Below are 23,580 nucleotides of genomic sequence, written 5' to 3'. Positions count from 1 at the left end.
CTTAACAAATTAAGTACCACTTAAAATATAGGCTCAAAAGTTAAAAAAAATTAAGTAGCTTTGAGTTACTTAATTCTGACTGAATTTTTATGTACTTATATTCAACCATTATACCACCACCACCACCACCACTACACTACCACCACCACCGCTCCTACCACCACCGCTGCACCACCTACACCACCACCACCACATCACCACTCCACCACCACCACTACACTACACAACCATCACCACCCGCTCTACCACCACCACCACCACTCCACCACCACTCCACCACCATCACCACCACTCCACCACCACTACCATCACTACACCACCACCACCACCACCACCACGTACCACTCCATCACACCACACCACTCCACCACCACCACCACCACCACCGCTCTTCCACCATTACCATAAGTATATTATGACTGTTAGTAAATTAAAAGAGAATTGGAACAAAATTAATTCATCATTTTTTTAATTCAGTACTTAATATATTTATCAAACAGCTTTTCAGCTTAAAAAATTCAGCATTCAATACTTAATTTTTCGGCTTTCAATTTCAGTTTTCAGTTTTATCAAACAGCCCATTTGCCTTTGACTAGACCGAAAAAAGAATTAATTGAGGTGTACGTAAGTTCGTCCGAACACCTAAACCGTCTAAACCAAAAAAAAAAAAAGAGAGTTGTATAACCATTAACCCCTAATATTCTATCCTCTGAAAAAGAAATCATTAACCAGTCGTGTATGTATTCATTTTCTTTTTGTTGTGAAATTAATAGTGAAGAAAAAAACAAAAGCCTTTCGAGGCAAAGAAGGCCCCAGGTGATGAGGCAGGATCCTTGCCGAAAATTCTTGTGCCTATGTACCAAGAAATTTTTTGACCGTTGAATTTAAGTTTCGTTTCATTTAAGTTCTTATATTTTGAATATTTATTTCTCCATTTACAAAACATGTCATTCTTTTATAATACATCACTTGTAACTTAAAAAATAAATTCAAAATATATTTATTTTAATTAATAAATACACTTTTCAAACATAAAAAGAATCACACAATTCAATGACCGAATAATCTCGTGGCACATAAGCACACATGAGTTTTAAGAGATCACTAGATCAGACTCGGGTGATACCCCCTGCCACAACCCCCAATCCTATTCTCCTCTCCTCTTCACCTCCACGCCGGTATAAATACTAACCCCGGTTAATCACTCATCTCTCCCCACTCCAGCTCTGCCCCTCACCCTCTCATCACCACCCACCTTCACGATCACCAATCTCCACAGTCGCAGCAAAATCCACGAAGGAGAGAGAGAGAGAGAGAGAGAGAGAGAGAGAGATCAACGAAAACAGAGATCTATTTGCCATGGCCTCTGCCACTACCACTTTACCGCCGCAGTTGTATTTCGACGAGAAATGGAAGATGTCGAAGAAGGAAGGATCGAGGAGTAGTACTACTTCTCGCTCTTCAATTTCGAAGAATTCGTCGCGGAGATTGAGGTGTACGTTCACTAGGAAGTGCACTAGGCTCGTGAAGGAACAGAGGGCCAGGTTCTACATCATGAGGCGTTGTGTCACTATGCTCATCTGCTGGCGTGATTATGGAGATTCTTGAGGGGGGGGGGGGGGGGGGGGGAAGAGAGAGAGAGAGAGTGTGTGTGTGTGTGTGGAAAAGCCCCAATCAAAGTTCATGGGTTTTAATTTGGTCTTCCGAAATTAGAAGCCCTGGTTTTTGCTTTTCCATTTGGGTATGACATAAACATGTACATATTTGGTTTTTTTTTTCTTCTTCTCCCCGACTCGTTTTATTTGTAATTTGTAATTTTTTTTTTTGGATCCGGTGTTTCCATGAGTAGACGAGGGTTTTTAATGTTACCATCGCTGTTCATTTAATATACTCAGAACCGAGTAGAGAGAAATTGATATTGCAATTAGGGATTTTTGAAACTCTCTCTTTATTGATGAAAACTTATATGTGGTCGATTTCATCTGTTTCTGTTTCTGGGTTTTGTTGCTCTTGATCATTGAAGTGATGGGTCTCTCTCTCTCTCTGCGTAAGCGTCTAGAGGCTAGAGGGAGAGATTCCGTTCAGCCATGGCAGGAGAAGCACTCTTCTTCTGTTGATCCAGTATGCTTGGCTGACACACAGATGGTTATTTTAATCATATTTTACTGCATACAGTATATGAATTTTATGTTGAATCACAGATGTTAAAATATTGAATAGGATATTTAAGTCTCAGTTTGATGGATCAACGTGGGAGAGAGTCAGAGGAGACTCCTCGGAGGCCTAAGAGCATCTCCAATTCATACAAAATAGAGGATGGATGTAACACATTGAGGGGAGATTTTGTAATTTATTCCACTTTTTTTTCACTTTTTGTATTTTTTTGGGAGAATTTTTGAGAGACCCACCGTCCTTTTTAGAGTTTGGAGGAAATTTGTACTCCAAATTTACTTTTGGTCCTCCATTTTTAGAGGACCAAATTTACTTTTGGAGGACCAAACTCTAAAAAGGACGGTGGGTCCCTCAAAGATTCTCCCAAAAAGTAGAAAAAGTGAAGAAAAAGTGGAATAAATTACAAAATCTCCCCTCAATGTGTTACATCCATCCTCTATTTTGTATGGATTGGAGATGCTCTAAAGGGTCATCAGAGATGCCATCATCTGCCATTATTTCTCTGCAATAACTACAGAAGTACCAATGATAATCATTTTATTTGATTCAACTCTCGTCTCATTTTCATTTTTTTTACACGTTTTTAAATACATTTTTTTAATCTCTCTTCACTCATTATATCAAAAATAACTTTCAAAAAGTTGAACCAAACAAGGTGTTTTTTTTCCCATGTATATGTATGTACGAGGTATGGAGCACAAATAAAATCCTTTAATCAAAAAAGGATGTCATATACTCCGTAGTCCCTGTGAAATGGAATTTTTCTCATTTTCTTAAAGCATAAGATTATAATGAACCAAACTAACTTTTCTTTCTTTATCATATAATTGGAGACCTCGGATGTTTTTCTAACAATCCAAAATTTAGTTTGCTCGTGAAACATCTCTGCTTCTGGATTGTCTTCGAAGGTTTTCGGATAATTCTAATGTTTTTCTTATACTAACATAAAGGTCCTATTCGATTTGGATTTTAAAGGGGATTTTTTAGAGTAATAAGTAGAGAGAGAGAGATGAAAAATATTTATTGGATACTGTGCCTAGAGGTTTGAGACTCCAAAACAAACAAAGTTGGTTTAGAGTTTGCTGCGAAATCAACACTTGACACTTCAGGATAGTTCCATCAACAATACATGACAGTTACTTGGAGGAGCTATTTCCAATATGTCTTTATGTGCATAAATTGAATCAATAGGGCCGTTGTGCTTGGAGCAGAGTAGGTCTGCTCATCGATGGATCTTATCTCATGCGAAAAAAGTTGTTCAAATTGTCTATATGGATCGCGTCATCCCGTCTTTCATACGTGAAAAATCAAACGAATCGAACATCAATACAAACACTAATGAAATAATGTTGGATAAAAGGAAGAAGAAGATGAGAGAAACACGTTTGTTATGATATATATATCTTGGATGTGTGTGGAATTTTTGGAGGAGGAGATGTAAAGCTCCCACTTGTATGCTGTCACTGCAAATTGTCTGATTGCCTGAGATAGCTGGAGAAGTAATTGAGCTCGACTTGCCATGTGAGTCCCAGTGAAATGTCAATTTTAATTTTATCCTAATTCCTTCAGGCATTTTGACTACTCGAGGGACCACTTTGACCTCCTTTCTCATTTAAGGGCGTTTTGGACCTCTCTCTGAATGCCCCAATATATGATCCGCTATCCAGTAATCTCACATTTCATGACTCCGACAAAGTAGTAGTAATGAGCATAATATAACAAAATACTATTCCCCAATTCTGAAATTATTGAGAGTTTAATCAAACTGCATACTTTTAAAATTTTGGTTCCTGAATGAAATCATCAAAAATCGGCTTATTGGAATAAGTAATTTCAAATATTTCTGAAATTTGAAGCTACTCTGAAACTGAATAATTGCTAATTCCTGAGGTTATCATTTAAATCCAAACTCAGCTGTCATTTAAGCATAAGAGCAACTGTGTCTGAAACCGGTGAATGCAAACGGACAATTTTGTCCAGTAAAAAATAATAGCTGATATTGTAGATAAATTCCGTTGTACCCAAAAAAAACAAAAAGGTTCTCTGTAGCTGAATTTTGGATATGTTTAATCTGACTGTTCTTTGGAAAGAGGAAGTCTTTGGAAACCATAAATAGTACTGATAAGTATAAAATAACCTCCCAAGGTCAGTCCAGACCAGGATGCCTAGCTCAAAACGAAGGGCCATGTAGGGGTCCTAGCGACATGGAGCTTAGTTTGAAGAACTGAGCTCAGTGGACCAGCCCAAGGGCAAAGGTCAGCTCAAACCAAAGAGCTCATGAGCACAACCCAAAGGGCTCAAGCTAGAGTTCCAAGAACATGGAATCTGGCCTATAATAGCTAGCCTCTATTAAACCAGTCCAAGGATGGAGGCTAGCTCACGAGCACAGCTCATAGAAAGATACCGAGCTCAGTTCACCAGGCGAGCTTGACAAATATGACAAACTTGCAGCCAGAGACTTATAAAACACTCCACATCAGAAGTTCATACAGCCTATGGGACTCATAGAACAACCAGAACCTTATCTCATCAGAAGAGATTAGGCCGCGAGTCTTAGAGGATAACCACAAAGATTCATCCACCATGGAGAAGTCCTAAAACTGATAAGGACCAAAGAAGTCCAAGGTAAGGAGGACACTACATCCTATTTCAGTCAAGTACGGATAAGCCCAAGAGGTCCCAGCACCGTAAAGACTCTTTACCTTGATAACAATCGCAGAGTCCAAAGGTGAAGGGACTTCTCAAGCCTGATAAGGGTCAGGGGAGTCCTAAGATGAGGAGGACACTCCGACACCTATCTATTCCCGCCATGAACGGATGAGACTTAAGAGTCCCGGTCCCAAGGGATTCCTCTCAAAGATGCCTATATAAAGATCACACCATACTCTCTTCTAAAAGCAGATCGACTGACTTAGGCATCGGAGGGGTGATGGCGACAGCCACGCCGGTGCCCATAGCTTTTCTATTTTGTATTGCAGGTCGTTAATCGAGCATGCAGGAAGCCGTTTCATCCGCTGAAGGACTAGATGGACGGTTGAGGTACCCCTCTTCCGGATGTGACCAAAAACCGCTTCATCAAGTACCATAAAATATTTAATTTGATAGTAAAGTATCTTCAATTTTCTGGGGGTGATCCAATATGGTAGGACAATTAAAGAAATCCTTAGAACTGGAGTATAAAATAGAAGGGGTAGGTTTGGGTCCAGGACAAATCATGGAAACATATCAAAGTTGCTAATAGGGTCCCTATCTGTCTCATTGCCTCTTCGCGGATGGTATTGTGTTATTTGGGAAAGCCACTAGAAATAACTGCCATGTAATTCATGATATCCTTTCGGATATTTGTATACAATTTGGGCAGCGTAGCGCATTAGCACCACCAAATCCAAAATCAACAAATTGGTCTAAAGTCCAAAAGAAGAGGTCCCAAAGCAGATTTAGTCTAGCTTAAGTTCCAGTGATATTTAAAGTCCATTAATGAAAATGTTTTGAGTACTGCTATGGGTACCGACGGTACCCATAGGGAAAATGCACCGACGGCCACCGGACGGCGGTCTCCGGTCACCGGACGGCCGATCCGAGCCGTCCAAAAATTTTAAAAAATAAAACCGAGTGGCCTCACGCGAGAATCAATGGCATCCGAGGTGTGTAGGGTACTTGATCCGAGCACCCATTTTTCGTGTATATTTGTATATACGTGTATATACACGAAAAAGGGGTACTCGGATCAAGTACCCTACACACCTCGGATGCCATTGATTCTCGCGTAAGGCCACTCGGTTTTATTTTTTAAAATTTTTGGACGGCTCGGATCGGCCGTCCGGTGACCGGAGACGGCCGTCCGGTGGCCGTCGGTGCATTTTCCCTATGGGTACCGTCGGTACCAATAGGATTTCTGAAATGTTTTAGAGTTTAAGCTCCGTGAAAAGATTAAATTGCCTTTAATGAGACAATGGTCTTGTTTGGCTAACACAAAAAAAAATGTCTTTTTTCATTTAAATTGACTTTAATGAGACAAGGGCTTTGTTTGGCTAACACAAAAATTTCCTCTTCTTTTTATTTTTTTTATTTTGACCGTTGACCGGCGTTGACTGGTGTATCTATTCACTTTTGGTATATCTGTTGGTTTTTTTTTTTTTGACCATTGATTGGCATTGACGTTGACCGGTGTATCTATTCATTTTTGGTGTATCTGTTCATTTTTATTTTTTTGACCGTTGACCGGCGTTGACTTTGACCGGTGTATCTATTCATTTTTGGTGTATCTGTTGATATATTTGTATTTTAAGTGGAGGTTGTGGTGGAAGTGGAGGTTGTGGATCTGTTTTGGTATATCTGATGTTGATATATCTGTATCTATTTTATTTTGGTGTATCTGTTTTGGTGTATTGGTATATCTGTATCTGTATCTGTTTGTGTTGTGTTGTGTTGGTGTATGTGTTTTGGTATATTTATATCTATTTTTGTGTATCTATTGTTGGTATATTTGTATCTATTTTGGTACACCTGCTATTAATATAACTGTATCTGTTTTGTGTTGGTGTATCTATTGCGGTATATCTATTACATCTGTTTTGGTGTATCTGTATCGGGTATATCTGTATCTGTTTTGTTTTAAGAAAAAAAAAACTTTGTTGTGGCGGTGGCTGTGGAGTGGTGGTGGTAGACATGGTCGTGGTGGTGGTAGACATAGACACCTGACTCTAACGAAATATCATATAAACGTTTGACGTAATAAAAACACTCATCAATTAAACTCCTACCTTCAACCTCCGTCCAAAAATAAACGAAAAACATGTTTCTCTCTCCAATTTTGCAAGAGAGAAGCTGGAGCAAACCCCAGCAGATATTGTTGGTATATTTGGTATATTTGTATCTGTTTTGGTACATCTACCGTCAACCTCTGTTTTGTGTTGGTGTATCTGTTGTGGTATATCTATTGTATCTGTTTTGGCGTATCTGTATCTGGTATATCTGTATCTGATTGTGGAAGTGGTGGTAGTGGTGGTGGTGGAGGTTGTGGTGGCATGGTGGTGGTTGAGTGGTGAAGGTGGTGGTGGTGGAAGCGGAGGTCGTGGTGGCATGGTGGTGGTGGCAGCGGCGTCGTAGTGGTGGTGCAGGTGGTGGCATGGTGGTGATGGAGTGGTGGTGGAAGTGGAGGTTGTGGTGGCATGGTGGTGGAAGTGGTGGTGGTGATGGCATGGTGGCGGCGGCGTCGTGGTGGTGAAAGTGGTGGTTGAGTGGTGAAGGTGGTGGCGTGGTGGTAATGGAGTGGTGGCATGGTGGTGGTGGAAGCGGAAGTGGAGGTTGTGGTGGCGGCGGCGGCGTCGTAGTGGTGGTGGAGGTGGAGGTGGTGGCATGGTGGTGATGGAGTGGTGGTAGAGGTGGTGGTGGAAGTGGAGGTTGTGGTGGCATGGTGGTGGTGGTGGTGGAAGTGGAGGTTGTGGCGGCATGGTGGTGGTGGAGGTGGATGTGGTGGCGTGGTGGTGATGGAGTTGTGGTAGAAGTGGTGGTGGAAGTGGAAATTGTGGTGGCATGGTGGCGGTGGTGGTGGCGTCGTAGTGGTGGTGGTTGAGTGGTGGAGGTGGTAGCGTGGTGGTGGTGGAAATGGAGGGTTTGGTGGCATGGTGGTGGTGATGGTGGAAGTGGTGGTTGAGTGGTGACGGTGGTGGTGGCGTGGTGGTAATGGAGTGGTGGTAGAAGTGGTGGTGGAAGTGGAGGTTGTGGTGGCATGGTGGCAGTGGTGGTGGCGTCGTGGTGGTGGTGGTAGAAGTGGTGGAGGTAAAAATAAAAAATTAACAGATACAACAAAAATGAACAGATACACCAGTAATCGCCGGTCAATGGTCAAAATTTAAAAAAATTAAAAAATCAACAGATACACAAAAAATGAACAGATACGCCGGTCAACGCCTGGCGACTTCCAAAGGGTATATTTTTGAGAGACCGAGTGCCAATTGTCCTCGAGACTATAAAGGAAAAAGTTGATGGACTAATTGTGGCATAAACACCTAGACTATGTCCTCCTACTCAATTTACCCGTCCAAAATTACATTTACCAAAAACATTGGTGAGGCTGATAGAGTGGACATGGCTAACATTTTTCTAATGCCCACATAGCCCATTATTTTGGTGATTATCTTGGTTGTCCCATCTTGGATGGAAGACCTAAGAAAGCTGATTTCAAATATGTCATGGATAAAATTCACCTTAAACTTGCGGGTTGGAAGAGTAAAGTTGTCCAAGCGGTCCACAAGGGCCACAAGGCTATTAATTGATAAAGCCAACAGGTCACGGAGGGGAAAAAACATTCCATGCTCTGGGTTGGGTTGGGAGAAAGTCACCAAACCAACCGAGTTGCGAGGTCTTGGTAATTAGGCAGGCAGTTTCTTACGCGATGCCAACATTATAGCCGCCATTGCAAAACTCAACTGGAGGACAAAGTTTGGTCTTGTGTTTTGGCTTCTCCAGTACAATACTACTCCAATAGAAACATGAAGAGGCAAAATAGAAACATGCATGAAGTCCAATGGTAAATGTAAAACGGCTATAGCCATTTTCAACTACCTACCTTTTTCATAATTGGTAGATTAATTTTTTGATTTGGAGAGTGAAGGAGAACAACAACAAAATTGGCAGTGAGTAATTTTTACCCACTTTAACATTTATAGTAGAATTTGAGAAATAAAAAAAAGTCGTTGAACGGTCATTTTTTGAATGGTTTTTTTTTTTATTTTTTATTCTGGCAAGATTTGCATATTCCGACAATTTTTTAATGAACTCAGGTAGCTTTCTATGTTGGATTTCTGGTTAATTTCAGTTGAATTGGAGATCTGGCAAAGATGGAACTAGGCCATTTAGAACCCGTTCCACGACACCTTCTTAAAAAATAAGTATTTATTTCACAATTTCAAACTAAAAAATAATATAAATGAAAGATAGTTTTTCAATTTTTTGTACTGTTCAAAAGATCTCAATGAGATCTATCAAACAAGATCCATATTGCTAGAAAAATTATTTGCATTAGTATATTATTTTTGAGCTTCAAATTGCCTTTTTAAAAAATAAGTACTTAAAACGAGTTCTGAAATGGGGCCTAAAAGCACCAAAAAAAAAAGGAAAATTGATATTCGCGCTCCACTTTTTATCGATGGCGCTTCACTTTGCTCATGAAGTTATTAGTAATTTCACGTTAAAATTAGAGCGTCATCAATAAAAAATAAAGTGTGAAAATCAATTTCCAAAAAGAATTCAAAAAATATTTGTCAATAAATTATTCATTCTCCCAGTCCCCGAGATGCGGAAATAATTGCAATGTGGGTTACAAATAGCCTTGTAAAGCTGTAACAAAAAAAAAAAAAAAACTGAACAAATGATGCTTTGGATGGCTTTCTGGAAAAAAAAAAAAATTTCAACTCCAAAAATATTCATTACATCTATTTTCAATATTACTCTCATTTCTTTCTCTACTCATTATCTCCATCTTCAATCGTTATTCTCATTTATCTTCGTATCTCTCTTCACTCATTATTCATATCTATAATTATTACCATAATTTTTCTCCTCAATTATTACCCTAAAAACCAAACTCAAAAAATTTCAAATCTCCATCAAAACAAGGCAGAAATTTCCTTTTTCTAAGATAAAAGTGGAAAAATCACCTGAATTTTCCAATGCTACTGTACTTTCTTTTTGAGGTACACTTGTTATCTATATCTATGTCTATGTCTATATCTTTATCTATACATATAAAGTGGAGAAAGTAAAAAGTTGTGTACCTTGTCTCTCGTCAAATATCATGTAAATGTTCCCTCCAATTGTATTTTTACATGAAAATGGACCCTGAATTCGTACTTCATGGAAAGCCCAACTGCAATATAACCGCATTTGTACAAGGCTCAATCTTCACCCACGTTCTTGGGCAACTGTCACTCAAGCCATTCTGAATGGCTATTGACTCATAGTACTCCTATTAATTTTTGAAGTTGTTTATGCCATAACTTGTTTTGGGGCTTTATCTTGGATATTTTTAAAATATTTGGATAAAAATAAAAAAAATTTAATTTACCATTTCTCTCATTGAAACGAATCAAAAATCAGTAAAAGTTTGGCGTAAAACTCACAAATACGAATTTTTTTTGAATAAAAGCAAAACAAGAATAAAAAACCCAAAAAGTTAAGAGGAACGAGTTTCAGATACTGAACTTAGAAAGAGAAACCAAACTTATCAAGTTGATTGTTTTATTTCTCTCTCCAGTGGTGACCTGAGTTCGAGTCCCACGTGGAGCAGGTTTGGGGTTCAGGGCTATGAATAGCCTTTGAATCCCTCTTGTTGACTAACATACTAACACCCCGCTGATGTATATCTTATGACCAAAAAATGTGGGAAGAAAATATATTTTGATTCCAAACAAGTGGGAAGAAAATATATTTTGATTCCAAACAAGTACGAGTTGATAGTCTTTTATTATTATTATTACACATATAAACCATAAGAAGTTCGTTGTCATTTCTTATATATGAGGGGAGTATATGTCATTAAGAAAAGTCTCAGGAGGGGGTCTATGAAATTTACTCAAAAAATAATTAGACACGGTCAAAAGGAAGATGTGTGGCCTGATGTCTTGTTGTTAGCCCACAATTGACAAACAAAATAAAAGTTGTAGGTTAGATTTCACACTAGACCCTAGACCCAACAATTATTTTAGGAACCAAATCCTCAACTGCTTCAAGAAAGCCCGACTGCCTGAGCCACATGGTCTACATTTGGTCAATGGCCGCATCATTGACACACCCAAAGAGAAATTATTCACCGGGTCTAGGACATGCTTTTTTAATTCCTCTCAATCGCTCATACACAAGTGTGAAAGACAAAAACTTAATTAACGGCTTCTTTACGGCCGTAATTAATTGTGATCGTCCAAAAGTATTTTGGACGGTACATATTTTAATGAAATTTTTTTAAAGAAAAGTTTAACATTTTTTTGAATTTTTTTTATTAACATTCAGACCATCATAAATAACTATAAATAACTATTCACAGCGGAGGGCGGAACCGTAAAAAAGATTTTCTCATTTGTGAAACCTTCACAAAATATATCTTGAGGAGTTGAGGTCACAGACTCACACATGACACATCAGGACCTGATTTCACAGTAAAGTAATGTGTTGCGGAGTACCTTTTATGAATTGCACATGAATTCAAACTGATTTCACACTGATTTCACAGTAAATTAGCATAACAATTTTCACTTGTTATGCTAATTTCCTCCTTGTCCCATCGATAACTAGAAAAATTGGTCTGTCCTCCTCTGGCCTATTGATCACATGCATGGCTAATATTCAAGGGTCCATTTCACATGAAGGTGTGTTTGTGGCCCCACTTTTCCCTTGGACAAATTATAGGTGTAAAAAATGTATATAATATATATATATATATATAGACACACACACACAACTTCAGGTAAAAGCGTTCTCCAACAAGTTAAATGCGGATGTTCAGCCACAGCTGTTGGATTGTGTTTTGAATGGTCCGCGGATTCTGACCATTCAGAACACAATCCAACGGCTGGCATGCGCGTCCGCATTTTGGTTGGCTAAGGGTGTCCGCATAAGAAGCGGAGTGAGTGTGCGTGTGTGTGTATATGTATATATATACACAATTAAGCACTTACAATATCTGAATGAGTTAATTTTTTACGAAAACCCTTAAAAATATGTTTAAAACGAATGGAACGGCTCCGATCATTTGTGTGGGGCTCCAAAATATGTCTCACCAAATTTTTGTGTCAAAAGTTGTATCAACTTTTGTATGAGGGGAATCGCCCCTACACCCAAAAAAAACACCTCATAGTTCCATATCAAATTTTGATGATCCGAGCCGCTCAATGTGATCAGAACGTAATTTTAAGGGTACCCGCGAGAAATCAGCAAAAAAAATGACCTGGAAGGGCTTGATCCGAACAGTTTTGAACAGTTTTTTATTGAACGGTTCAAATAAAAACTGCTCAAATAAAGTCTTTCCTGATCATTTTTTTTGCTAATTTTTTCGCGGACACCCTTAAAATCACATTCTGCACACATTGAACGGTTCGGATCATAAAAATTTGATTGGGAACTATGAGATTGAGATTTGGAGTGTTTTTTTAGGTGTCTCTTGAACAGTCCCGATATACGTGTGTGTACACACACTGAACCTCAACCATCTCCCTTACTTTACAAATTATTGTACATATACCTCCCTTGCTGTTGAAATAGCACGTACTATCAGCGTTAACTTTGATGATTAAACCCTCAACACATATAAATTAGATTTGGGCAAATTTCACTGACCTCCCCTGAGGTTTCTGACACGAACAGAAACCTCCCCTGAGGTTTCTGAAATAACACTGCCCTCCCCTCCTTTACCTGAAAATACCAAGGGACCCCCCTCTCCGTTAATTGAACGTTAAAAACGGATGGAAAAGATTATTTCTCTCTCCACCCACTACTAAAACTAAACTAAATTCCCAACCAAACAAAACCATTGTCATTGTACTATATTTTTTACAATACCTATACTACCCTCACCAAACTCTTTACCCCTCTTATTTATAAAATATAAAATACAAAAATCACTACACTTTGTACCCGTTTCACTTTGAGATTTTGTTCTTATTTAAAAGGTTTCACATTTGCTAATTTTCTATCAAACTTTTTTGAATTATTCGTTCGTCCTGATAAGAGGAATTGAAAAAGTAAAAAATTAAAACTTTTACCAAATATTTTGAGAAATATTTTGGATAAAAGTAACAATTTTGATTCCTCTCGTTGAGACAAACCAATGATCCACAAAAATTAACACAAAACTAGTAAATACAAAAAAAATTCAAATATGGACAAAAATAAAAAAAGCCTAAAAATCCCACAAACAGATCCGCATGAAAAAAATTCGAATATGAACAAAAACTAAAAAGCCTAAAAATTTCACAAACAAATCCCGTAAAAACCAAAAAACAAACTATTGGCAATGGAGGGTACGGGCTTGTTAGTGGAATTTTTAGGCTTTTTGATTTTTACGGGGTTTGTTTGTAGGATTTTTAGGCTTTTTGATTTTTGTTCATATTTGAATTTTTTCGTATTTGCAAGTTTTGCGTTAAATTTTTGTGGATTATTGGCTTATCTCAACAAGAGGAATTAAAATAGTACAAAATTATTATTTTTACCCAAAATATTGAATTTCTCAAAATATTTGGAAAAAATCTTAATTTTTTACTTTTTCAATTCCTCTTATCAAGACGAACTAATAATTCACAAAAATTTGATAGAAGATTAACAAATGTGAATCCTTTTAAATAAGGACAAAATCTCAAAATGAAACAGGTACAAAGTGTAGTGATTTTTGTATTTTATATTTTATAAATAAGAGGGGTAAAGAGTTTGGTGAGGGTAGTATAGGTATTGTAAAAAATATAGTACAATAACATCGGTTTTGTTTGGTTGGGAGTTTAGTTTAGTTTTAGTAGTGGGTGGAGAGAGAAATAACCTTTTCCATCCGTTTTTAACGTCCAATTAACGGAGAGGGGGGTCCCTTGGTATTTTTAGGTAAAGGAGGGGAGGGCAGTGTTATTTCAGAAACCTCAGAGGAGGTTTCTGTTCGTGTCAGAAACCTCAGGGGAGGTCAGTGAAATTTGCCCATTAGATTTGCATTGACCTCTCATGCTCTACAGTACCTCATATATTTTAGTATCAGCATAACACAAGTATAGAACACTATTTTATTTTTTGACAACTTTATACTATAAGCAATAGAAAAAGTTAAAGAATTTAAATTTTCGGACTTCGTATCGTTGGTGCATTATTTGTAGTTAGTCTCCAGATGTACTTTGTTACATTCCTCTAGCCTATAGACTAGGGGTGTGCAAAAAACTCGAGCCCCGACGGACCCAACCCGAAGGGTTTCGGGTGGGGCTGAACATGTGGTTCGGTCGGGTAAGGGTTAATTTTTTGAAAAAAATTAGTTTTTGGTTCGGGGCTCGGGGGTGCTGTTTTTTCTTACCCGACCCCACCAAACCCGACCCGACAAAAACCCGACCTGACCAAAAAATCGGAAAGGTGGACGGTTATTCCCCTCCTTCGATTCGTGTTCGGGGCCCAAAAATTCAATACCTGACCAGTCGGGTCGGGTTCGGGGCCGAACCCGACCCGCCCGAACCGTGCACACCCCTACTATAGACAATCAAGAAATAAATAATTTTTTTTTCAAATGATCAAAATAGAGTAACAGAAACACAAAAAACTTTGGCCCTATTCCGCTACGGGAATTACAGTCTTTATTGTTTTCTTATTTGAAGACATTTGTAGAGAAAATTTTATTTAGTACTATTTTAATACTTTTTGCAAATGTAAAATGGTTATTCGTCAAACTATAATACCATAATAATAAGGAAGGACAATACGGTAAAAAATCAATTTATAATATATTTTGAGCATTGTTCTCCCAAACACTACTATGTAATAAAATCTATTTTCATATAACTCCCAAGCACTTAGGGGTGTATACGGTCCGGATTGGTCCGGTTCTCTAGAAAATCAATAACTGGACCATTTCCAACTGTTCTAGGAAATTGAGAATCAGAACCTAACCAATATATGCGTGGAACCTAATCAGAACCAAACCGCAAAACCGGGCTGGTTTTGATTCGGTTCCAGTTCTATCTAATTAGCATCCAAACACTTATTCACAAAATATAAACTCATAAAATTTAAAGCATCAAATAACTCATAAAATAATAATAGACATTTTATTAAGAATCAAAATCCAATATGGTTCACGAAATACTTGACCCTCAACCGAAAAACATAGACAAAAACCACCAATAAAGTAGCCAAAACCACTTATGAAATAATTAAATTCAGCGACAAAAAAATATTAATGACCCATTATATTTAGGACTAAAATCAAACCTATATCATAAACTATAAAATATAACAACACGTCTTGAAGTAAAGAACAACAGCTCCAATACCCAAAACATCACTTAAATAAGTAGCACTACCTTCTTCCATGTTCAAAAAGTAGACCAATCTCTACACATATATTTATTTTTATATAATTATATATATTAGTTCTAAACGGTCCGGTCCAATTCTAACCATGGTTCTTTAATTGAGAATCAGTAACCGAACCCAAAATTAACGGTTTTTATTTTTTTGGAACCATAATCAGACCACAGAACCACAGAACCGGACCAAATAGGACGGTTCGGTCTGGATCGGACTGATTTTACGGTTTGAACGATTTCCTTAAACACCCCTACAAGTACTCTATCAAATTCATAATATATTTTGGCCATAATCCATAACTCACAATCCAAATTGGAAAATACAAAAATAGTTAGGCTATCAAACATGCCCTGAATCTATGACAAACCCAAACTTGATTGGTGGACATCTAAGAGGATAATGTATTTCAGCCTTTTTGACTCAATTTTGGTGATATGGAATAGAATGTGATTAATATGATTATTGGAGTTGATCTTAATTAGATATGTTCCCTTTCCTTAAGCCTGTATGTATCTTCAAATTAATATCTTAGAGTGAGTGAAAGGTGTACAGTATTTTTCATGCTAATTATTCCTACGCACTCTACCATCATTCGAAAGGGTTAGAAAAATGCTACGGACATGCATTCACAAACTGCACATATCAAACATATATGTGTTTGCAATCGTTGGATGTGTGTGAATCTGTTTATACCCGTTTTTGGCACCATGGATCGGGCTAGCCGTGATTGGGCATTTAATTATTTTCTTAATTAAATTGGGCCGCAGATGGATGATTGATCATGGGATAAGTATTGGGCCATGGATTTTTCCCATTTGGGTTTAAGAAACACGCAGCCCATGGTTTTTAATCAGCACGGCTTGGCCCACAAAGCTAGCCCATGGTTGGGCCCACTATAGAAATGCTGATTTGGTCCGCATGGAGCAGCCCACGGATTTAGGGATTCAGTTGCTATTGGTGGTGGTTATTTCCCTCAAAGTTCAAAGGCCAATTGACTTACTCAATTGGTCATGTGTCAAATGCATGAAGAGAGGGAGTAGTGGAAAGTTAATGCCACATTACCCATGACTTGTTAATTGCCAGAAACTGGCCATGATCTTACATGCATGAAAAGTGGAGTATCATGGGACACATGTCAACTTAGGGAGCAAAGCAGATATCGGATTCAGGCCTGAATCAGCTTACTGCTGTACCTATAAATACAAGTTCACAAGATGAAAAACATGTGCAACACCAATCAAAGCTCAACGCTTACAACCAAAGTCTTCCCAGCGAAGCATACTTTCCTACTTTAAGCAAAGTAGTTTGTCGAGTACCTCGTGCTCAAACCTCATTCAAACTCACTTCTTCAAGTAGTTTGGATTTTTACTTTTCTTGTAATCGAACTTTATTATCCCGGAGTAATAAAGTTCACGTTTCTACGTCCATTTCCTATACGACTAGGAAATTTTAAGTTCACGACCGTGTGGCAAGTAACGAACCACATTGTGATCTTTAATCTTTGGGTCACACCCAATTGCTCTTACGTTAGAAGTCAAGATTCACGGGAATCTTCACCAAAAGTTAGGTGCTACAAGTCTTGGCACGCCTGCGCTCAACGCATTCACGCCTTTGTCAAAAACGAGAGTTTTCAGAACCACACATCTATTACGTGGAACCCACGTGAATTAGACTGTTTCAGGAACATCTTATATGTTTGGATTTGTGCAATCTTGTTTGTGTGCGTAGCATTGCTCCAAAGAAAGCAATTCAGGCATTATGTCTAGGAAGGGACCACTTGATCATCCATCGGGTCAAGCTCTTCAAGTTTCTATTTCTTTCTTGTACTGTAGAAATCAATACTAAACTATATGGGCCAAGAGGCAAGGGCCCAACGAAGTCGGAAAACAAATTTGTTGGGCCAACTAGAAAGAAATGAGCAGTCTATGTCACTGAGATTAAACCAAAAGTCGTTTGAGTTCTTTGTTGCTATTTTCCTCAGATCAAGAAACCACCACACCAGTGGAACCGTGGAACGTGCAAAGCTTTCGATGCTGGACTCGAACCTCAAACACAATACAATACTCCAATGCAAACCAATCTCTATTATAAAACAGAAGGGTGTGGGGACAAGTTGTTGGAACGGCTCAGATTCATTTGATCCAAAGGCTGTAGTGCATCTTCCCACTTCCCGGTTAAGTGTCCATGGTTTTCACCTAAATCACACAACTACCATCCTCTTTCAACCGAGATGCGTAGTGCCGTAGGCACAGGCTAGCACTAGTACTCCTACAATTTAACTTTAAAGTAGAGATCTACGCCTAGCAGTCTCATGTGCTTAGGGGTTTCTTCTACCTGGGCCTGAAGGCTGCGCACCTCTCAAAAAAAGCACGTTGTTAGGGCCCAACAGAAAACCGCATTGCCTCAGAGCAGAGACTCGAGGCAGGGATAAAAGGCCGACTGGGCCAATCAACGCAGTGAATTATGATTGGGCCTCCATAGCTGAATGGCCCAATAATCTCAATATATACCCCTCCCTTCCTGATACTACTGCAGTGCTGACCATTTGAGATGTCCCAATTTGAGGTTTCACGCCACGGGGTAGATTTTAGATCACGTATAGGCTAGCATATCATATCATATCCCATGCGGGAGAGTATTGAAAGGAACTTTGGTGCCACATAAATTATCACTATCACAAAACGTCTGCAAAAATGATTTTTTGCACTCCACTTGTTTTTATTTATTAATGTACGTACGTACTATGAAATTTATCTTTTTAGTGTGCTTTTAAAATTACATAGTGTGCAATTTATTTTAGATTCATCTGGAAGAAAATTATTTCGGTTATATTTATAGACCTACGTACGGCATCGTTCACCTCATCAAGTGATCCGTTCAGAGAATCACAAGATTCTGGATTTATTATTATTATTTTTTGGGTAATTACAGGATTCTGGATTGCTAGCTAGTTAGAATAGAAAAAACTATCTGGAGGAACACAAGCACGTACAGTACTGCAACATTAATTGTTACTAAAACGCTTAATAGTTACGTACCCATTGCGTGTTGTAACTAGAAACATGGGTAAATTACAATATTGGGCGCTTCTTTGTCATCTTCATTCATTTCGTTACTCCGCATTGTTATCAGTTACTTATCTACTACAAAAATACCAGAAAGACAAATTGAAGGGGATGTGTGACAAGAGTAAACTAAGAAATTAAAGCAGAACATATATATATGTAGAATAACCTGTCATTTTATATAGTATAAAATTATATAAGTATGTCAATAGATACTACTTCCTCCGTCCCTTTTTAACTGTCAAACTTCGTAATTCCAACTCATTAAAGTGATATCATCATTGCACCTTTTACATCACATTCACTTTCTAAAATTATCCTCTACTTTTACCCATTTACTTTTCGAAAGGACAAAACAATAATTAACTGTACATACTTTTGCCCATTAACTTTTAATCAAAATGGACACTTACTAAATGACAGCACAAAATAGAATACTAGACTATGATTTGGGGACAGATGGAGTATGTAATTAACTTGTACAATGTCATAGAGGTGAAGATCTTCCGTCGCCTCTGGTGTTCCTGGCCTTCTATGTGCCCTTGCATCTTGTTGGTTTATGGGATTATCCAATATGCAGTGCAGTGTTCATATCCTGTGATCCAATAAAAAACCATGGAAAATGAAGAATTGAGGAAAAAATAAAACATGAGTGTTTGTTTCTTGAATCTGTGAAGGAAAATAAAAGGAAAACATGAAAATACAAATTGGATATATCTCGATACATCCAGCATGGCAGCATGCATTCATTGCACAATGTTACTTGCCGATAAAAAACAAAAACAAAAAACAAAGATATGAAGGTATAGGAAAGCAACAAAAATTAGTTTATGGAGGCTGTCAATAAAGATGAAAAAATGTGCAAAAGTGTATAGTAACATATAGTGGAAGCATATATATGTTAAGTAGAACACTATTTTTGTGTCTATTTCCTAATACTGACGGTCTAGGGAGTAATCAATCACTGAATTCTATTTTTGTGACTATTTTTTATAATTGATTTTCACACTCTATTTTTGTCTTCTTGCAACGTGAATTTACAACATTGTCGTTCAAAGTCTGAAAGAGTATACAAACGAAAAGTTAATTTTGTAAATTTAAATATGGAACGACAAAAAGAAAAAAGAAAAAGAGAGAGAGTGAAATCACTACCATGTATAACCTTATATTATCAGAGACAAGACGGCATATTTTTGGTGCAGAAATTATAAACCTCTTTCCTGGAAACTATAACAAAATAATCTACTCCAAGCTTGTAGGAAATCTAAAGCTCATAGACGAACACGAAATGCATAAACAAACAAGGGTTTGGGTAGGAGCTTATTGAACCACAGGGCTGAAGGTCTCTTGTCCAGAATATTATCCACATGCATTCTCAACCAGTTTTCTGGAGCTGATCGAGTTTGCACCTGCCAAGACGCATGATAACCTGGACGTACAGTACTAGACTAGATCGAGGAGCGATCGAGACCATTTCCACAGGCAGTACTAGTTTTTTTTTTTTTTGAAAGGCGAAAAATTTATTAATCTTTGGAAACAAATTACAGACAGTACTACTTGACTGCATCATCTCTGCCAATATATATCAACATAAGTAGGAGTAATAAATATAAATCAATACTCTGGGATTGATACTTTGGATTTCATTTTCTTATTAGTGCACTCTAGTTTTTTTTTTTTTTGAGCTTATACGGAAGTACAATTTCTAAAGCACCAAATATCAACAGAAAAAGAAAAAAAGAAAATCTCAAATGCTGAAAAAGTAAAGCTAAAAAATAATTTATTCACTTTAACACCCTTTGTGTAATATTAACATTTAGGTATGAAACTTTAGTGGGAAGAAAAGCCAGTAACCGATTAAAAAGCTAAACAATGGATGAAGATCGATCTAAAGATGGAAAAGATTAGTAGAACTCTGAGGATGATCAGCAAACCTGAAAAGTGAGAACCCCTGAAATGAAGTACAGCCATGACATAGTTTTCGTTTGTACAAGAAGTTCCAGTATAACGTACAGACATTCTAACTGAAAAATAGAAGAGAGAAAAGAACTCAAACCCTGCATATATATATATAAAACTGAAAATAAAACTCCACATACTATCATGTTTGTTTGTTTATTTTAGAAAAGAATTCAAACCCTCTGTAACAGAAAATATAAAAACTCCTCAAAAGCACATAAATTACTCTGGCTCGATCAGAACCCTTTAAACTCTCTCTCTCTCTCTCTAAAACCAGAAACCCTAGTTTCTCTTCAGAGCCACCGCCTGGGGTGGAGCGGCGCCTCATCCTCCTCCCCCAGGCTTCTTCCTCCATCCCTTCACTTTCCTCCCTCCCTCTTTTCCCCTCCTCGATCAGAACCCTAATGGAATATTTATTTGTAGATTATCAAGTTTGCCTTTCCTTAACCGATATCCAGGCTTTTATGTATAATAGCTACTTAACGAAAAGACAAGTACTAATAGATATATTTCAAGTACAAAACTTCATCTGTCAAAACACTATAATTGATCTCACCAGTGGCTGAAGATGAGTTTGTCGAGAGGGAAAAAAAGTCAGACTAAATAAAGCCATTCATTGCCGCTGCAGCATCATCAGGATTCTCATTATCAAGATATAGCCATTGCAGTGAATGGTCTAAAAATGGTTAATGTGAATCTTGATGATGCTCCAAACGCAAAAACTGACTGATGTCTTCTGATCTTTACTCGCGATGGGGAAAAGAAACCCTAGTAATATATATCAACCCTAACCCTAGTAATATATATCAACCCTAACCCTAGAGCAAAGGGTATCAAACTGTTTGTGGGTTCTGTACAGATTATAAAAGCCACTTGGTAAAGAAAGGCCATCTACGATCCAGGACTAATAGTGGATTAGGCTCAAACAGAGGGAAAAGAGGGGTATGAGCTGCTTATGAGAAACTGATCAGGATCGTAGGGGTTTTTTTTAGAGTATTTAAATAGGTGGAGTGACAAAAGGATGAGTTGTGAATACGGGATATGTGGGATAGGATGGAGATTTGCGAGAGAGAGAGAGAGAGAGAGACAGAGAGAGTTGCGAAATTATTTATTAGTAGGGGAGTACCAGTACGTGGTGCTCCGAACCACTCCATATTATACATTACTGTAGGGTTCAGGACTAAATGTACAGAGTTCACGTAAATGTATGATTCTGAAGTGGTTCGAAACAAGGGACAAAGCTCCCGGAGTATTGAGTAATTAAGAGAGAGAGACAGAGAGTGTGTGAGTGGTGTGTACTTCTCTCAAAACAGTTAGCCATCACAATCCTAGGTACCAAATTTACCTTGATCTTTTAAGCCTCTCTGGGCTTAGCCCTATTCCACAAATGTCAGCGTTATAATTATACTAGTGGTTCAGCATCTCTAGATTTGATCATTTGTTCTGGCGTTACAGTTACTGGCCGGATTGTAGACCCGCTTCAATGACACCTGGATGATCTAAATCGTATTTGTAACAACTTTAAAAATCAATGAAATTTTTTTACTGATAAAAAATAAATAAATTTAGACATGAGTTCAATTTTAAATTTTAGTAGCTTATTGCAAATTAAGAATGCTATTGAGGGATCAAAACAGACAATATTAGATGCAAAATATAATATTCCTGATTGAAAAATAAAATGAAATGGAGTTGAGTCACGTTACACAATATCAGAATTTTTTTTATCAGCACCATATTAAAAGTTACACAATCCGATTGCATTTGTTTTTTGAAAATTGATGGTTTAATTACTTGGAAAATCGCACGCATCAAGACAACTCCTATGCTAGTGGTAATCATCTTTGATTAACTTATGTTTTTGCTTCGTAATGTCTTGTAAAAGATAACAGTTCGAATCAAATATAAACCTGAATGCTTATACGAAAAAGTGTAAAATGATGCATGAAATTCACTACCATTTTTCTTGTGAAAAAGATTTCATTATTGTACTACTAATATGTGCCATTACTAATATAAAATTCTGAATCCGCCACTATCTATAATATTTGACTAACTTCGGGGCAGCTTCTTGTGCGCATCCCACTTGTTTTTAATCTCAGTCTTATATTATCACATGAATTTAATCATGCTTTGCAACGGTGCATACCATATTTTTCTTTTGGCATCATTTTTTTTTCTACATTGTTGCACTTACCCGGCTAATAATAAAAGGCTTAGAAAGTCCCAAGGGTAGGTCCGGTTGGTTTGTGGGTTTGCTCTTCACAGAATTGATCAATGTTCGATTCTTGAGGTCAGACTGCAAAAAAGTAATTTTCTGTGAATTTTCAATCCCAACGTGGATGACTTGTTTTTGATCGGAGCTGAGAGGGTATTAATTGTGATGCGCGTAAGCTGGCCAAGAGATCCGGCCCAGACACCCTGACCGTCGGAAAAAAATAACTTAGAAAGGAAAACATGAACTCACCTAGTAACGGTGCGATTTTAGGTTTTCGTAGGATACGTTGCGTCCTCCACACACAAAGCATTTTCATTAACTTCAATTGGGGGGAGGGAAATTGATAGGATCCTCCCCATTTATCAAGGAGAAATAGGGTTCAGAGCGGTTCCGTGTGATCATCCCTCATTTTCCATTTTTTGACTATTTTTTAGGCCTTTTCAGATTGTATCCCACTTAAGTTTTTGCCCAATTGTGGTTCTTCTTTAAGTTTTGATGTGAGGTCTAATCTACTTATCTTTTAGATTTTTCATGCTGCAGATTATCTACCAGTCAAAATAAATAAATAAAAAACTGCAGATTACCTATAGCTTTCTTTTTTAACGGCGAATTTTTTTTTTTATATTAATCTTTGAATGTGAGTACAAGGAAGTGCAAGGAGAAGGGCAATAAGGGGATGCTCAATGGGTTACTCTGTTTGTTGATAACTTACCAGAAGACACCAGCCATGCGTGGCTGAAAAAATTCTTCACGAAATTCGGCATTGTTAGGGATGTTTTCATTCCAGAAAAAAGAAGAAAGGTGACAGGGAGAAGATTTGGTTTTGTTAGATATAATTGTGCAGTTTCTGCTAATGTTGCTATATCCAAAGCTAACGGTCTCTGGATGGAGGACTGAAAGCTATTTGTTAAAATTGTGAGCTTCGATCAGAATGATAAGGAAAGGAATGTGAGATTGAACAAAGGGTCCTCCAAGGTTGTCACTGGATTGGAAAGCTTCAGAAAAGATCCCGGATTGATTGGGAAACCTAATATTCCGATTGCCGAATCCATCAAAAGAGGGGAGTTGGTGGGTGGAAACTTTTCATATGCCCAAATGCTGAAAGGCAACAACCAAGGTGGT

General features: G+C 37.8%; 1 protein-coding gene across 1 annotated transcript; it reads left to right on the top strand.

Moving 5' to 3' along the window:
• Positions 1 to 1,201: 1,201 nt before the first annotated feature.
• On the top strand, positions 1,202 to 1,938 carry LOC131320421 (small polypeptide DEVIL 11). The gene has a single exon (XM_058351121.1). It carries the CDS (start codon positions 1,360 to 1,362, stop codon positions 1,606 to 1,608), a length of 249 nt encoding a protein of 82 aa, XP_058207104.1. The 5' UTR covers positions 1,202 to 1,359; the 3' UTR covers positions 1,609 to 1,938.
• Positions 1,939 to 23,580: the final 21,642 nt, after the last annotated feature.

Source organism: Rhododendron vialii, chromosome 3a (genome assembly GCF_030253575.1).
Source record: "Rhododendron vialii isolate Sample 1 chromosome 3a, ASM3025357v1".
NCBI classification, from domain to species: Eukaryota; Viridiplantae; Streptophyta; class Magnoliopsida; order Ericales; family Ericaceae; genus Rhododendron; species Rhododendron vialii.
Note: the sequence above shows the minus strand (reverse complement) of the source record. Positions and strands in the feature narration are given on the sequence as shown.

Bases quoted from the DNA above. Each gene is read 5' to 3' on its own strand.
- LOC131320421 (XM_058351121.1), top strand. From the start codon at position 1,360: ATGGCCTCTGCCACTACCACTTTACCGCCGCAGTTGTATTTCGACGAG.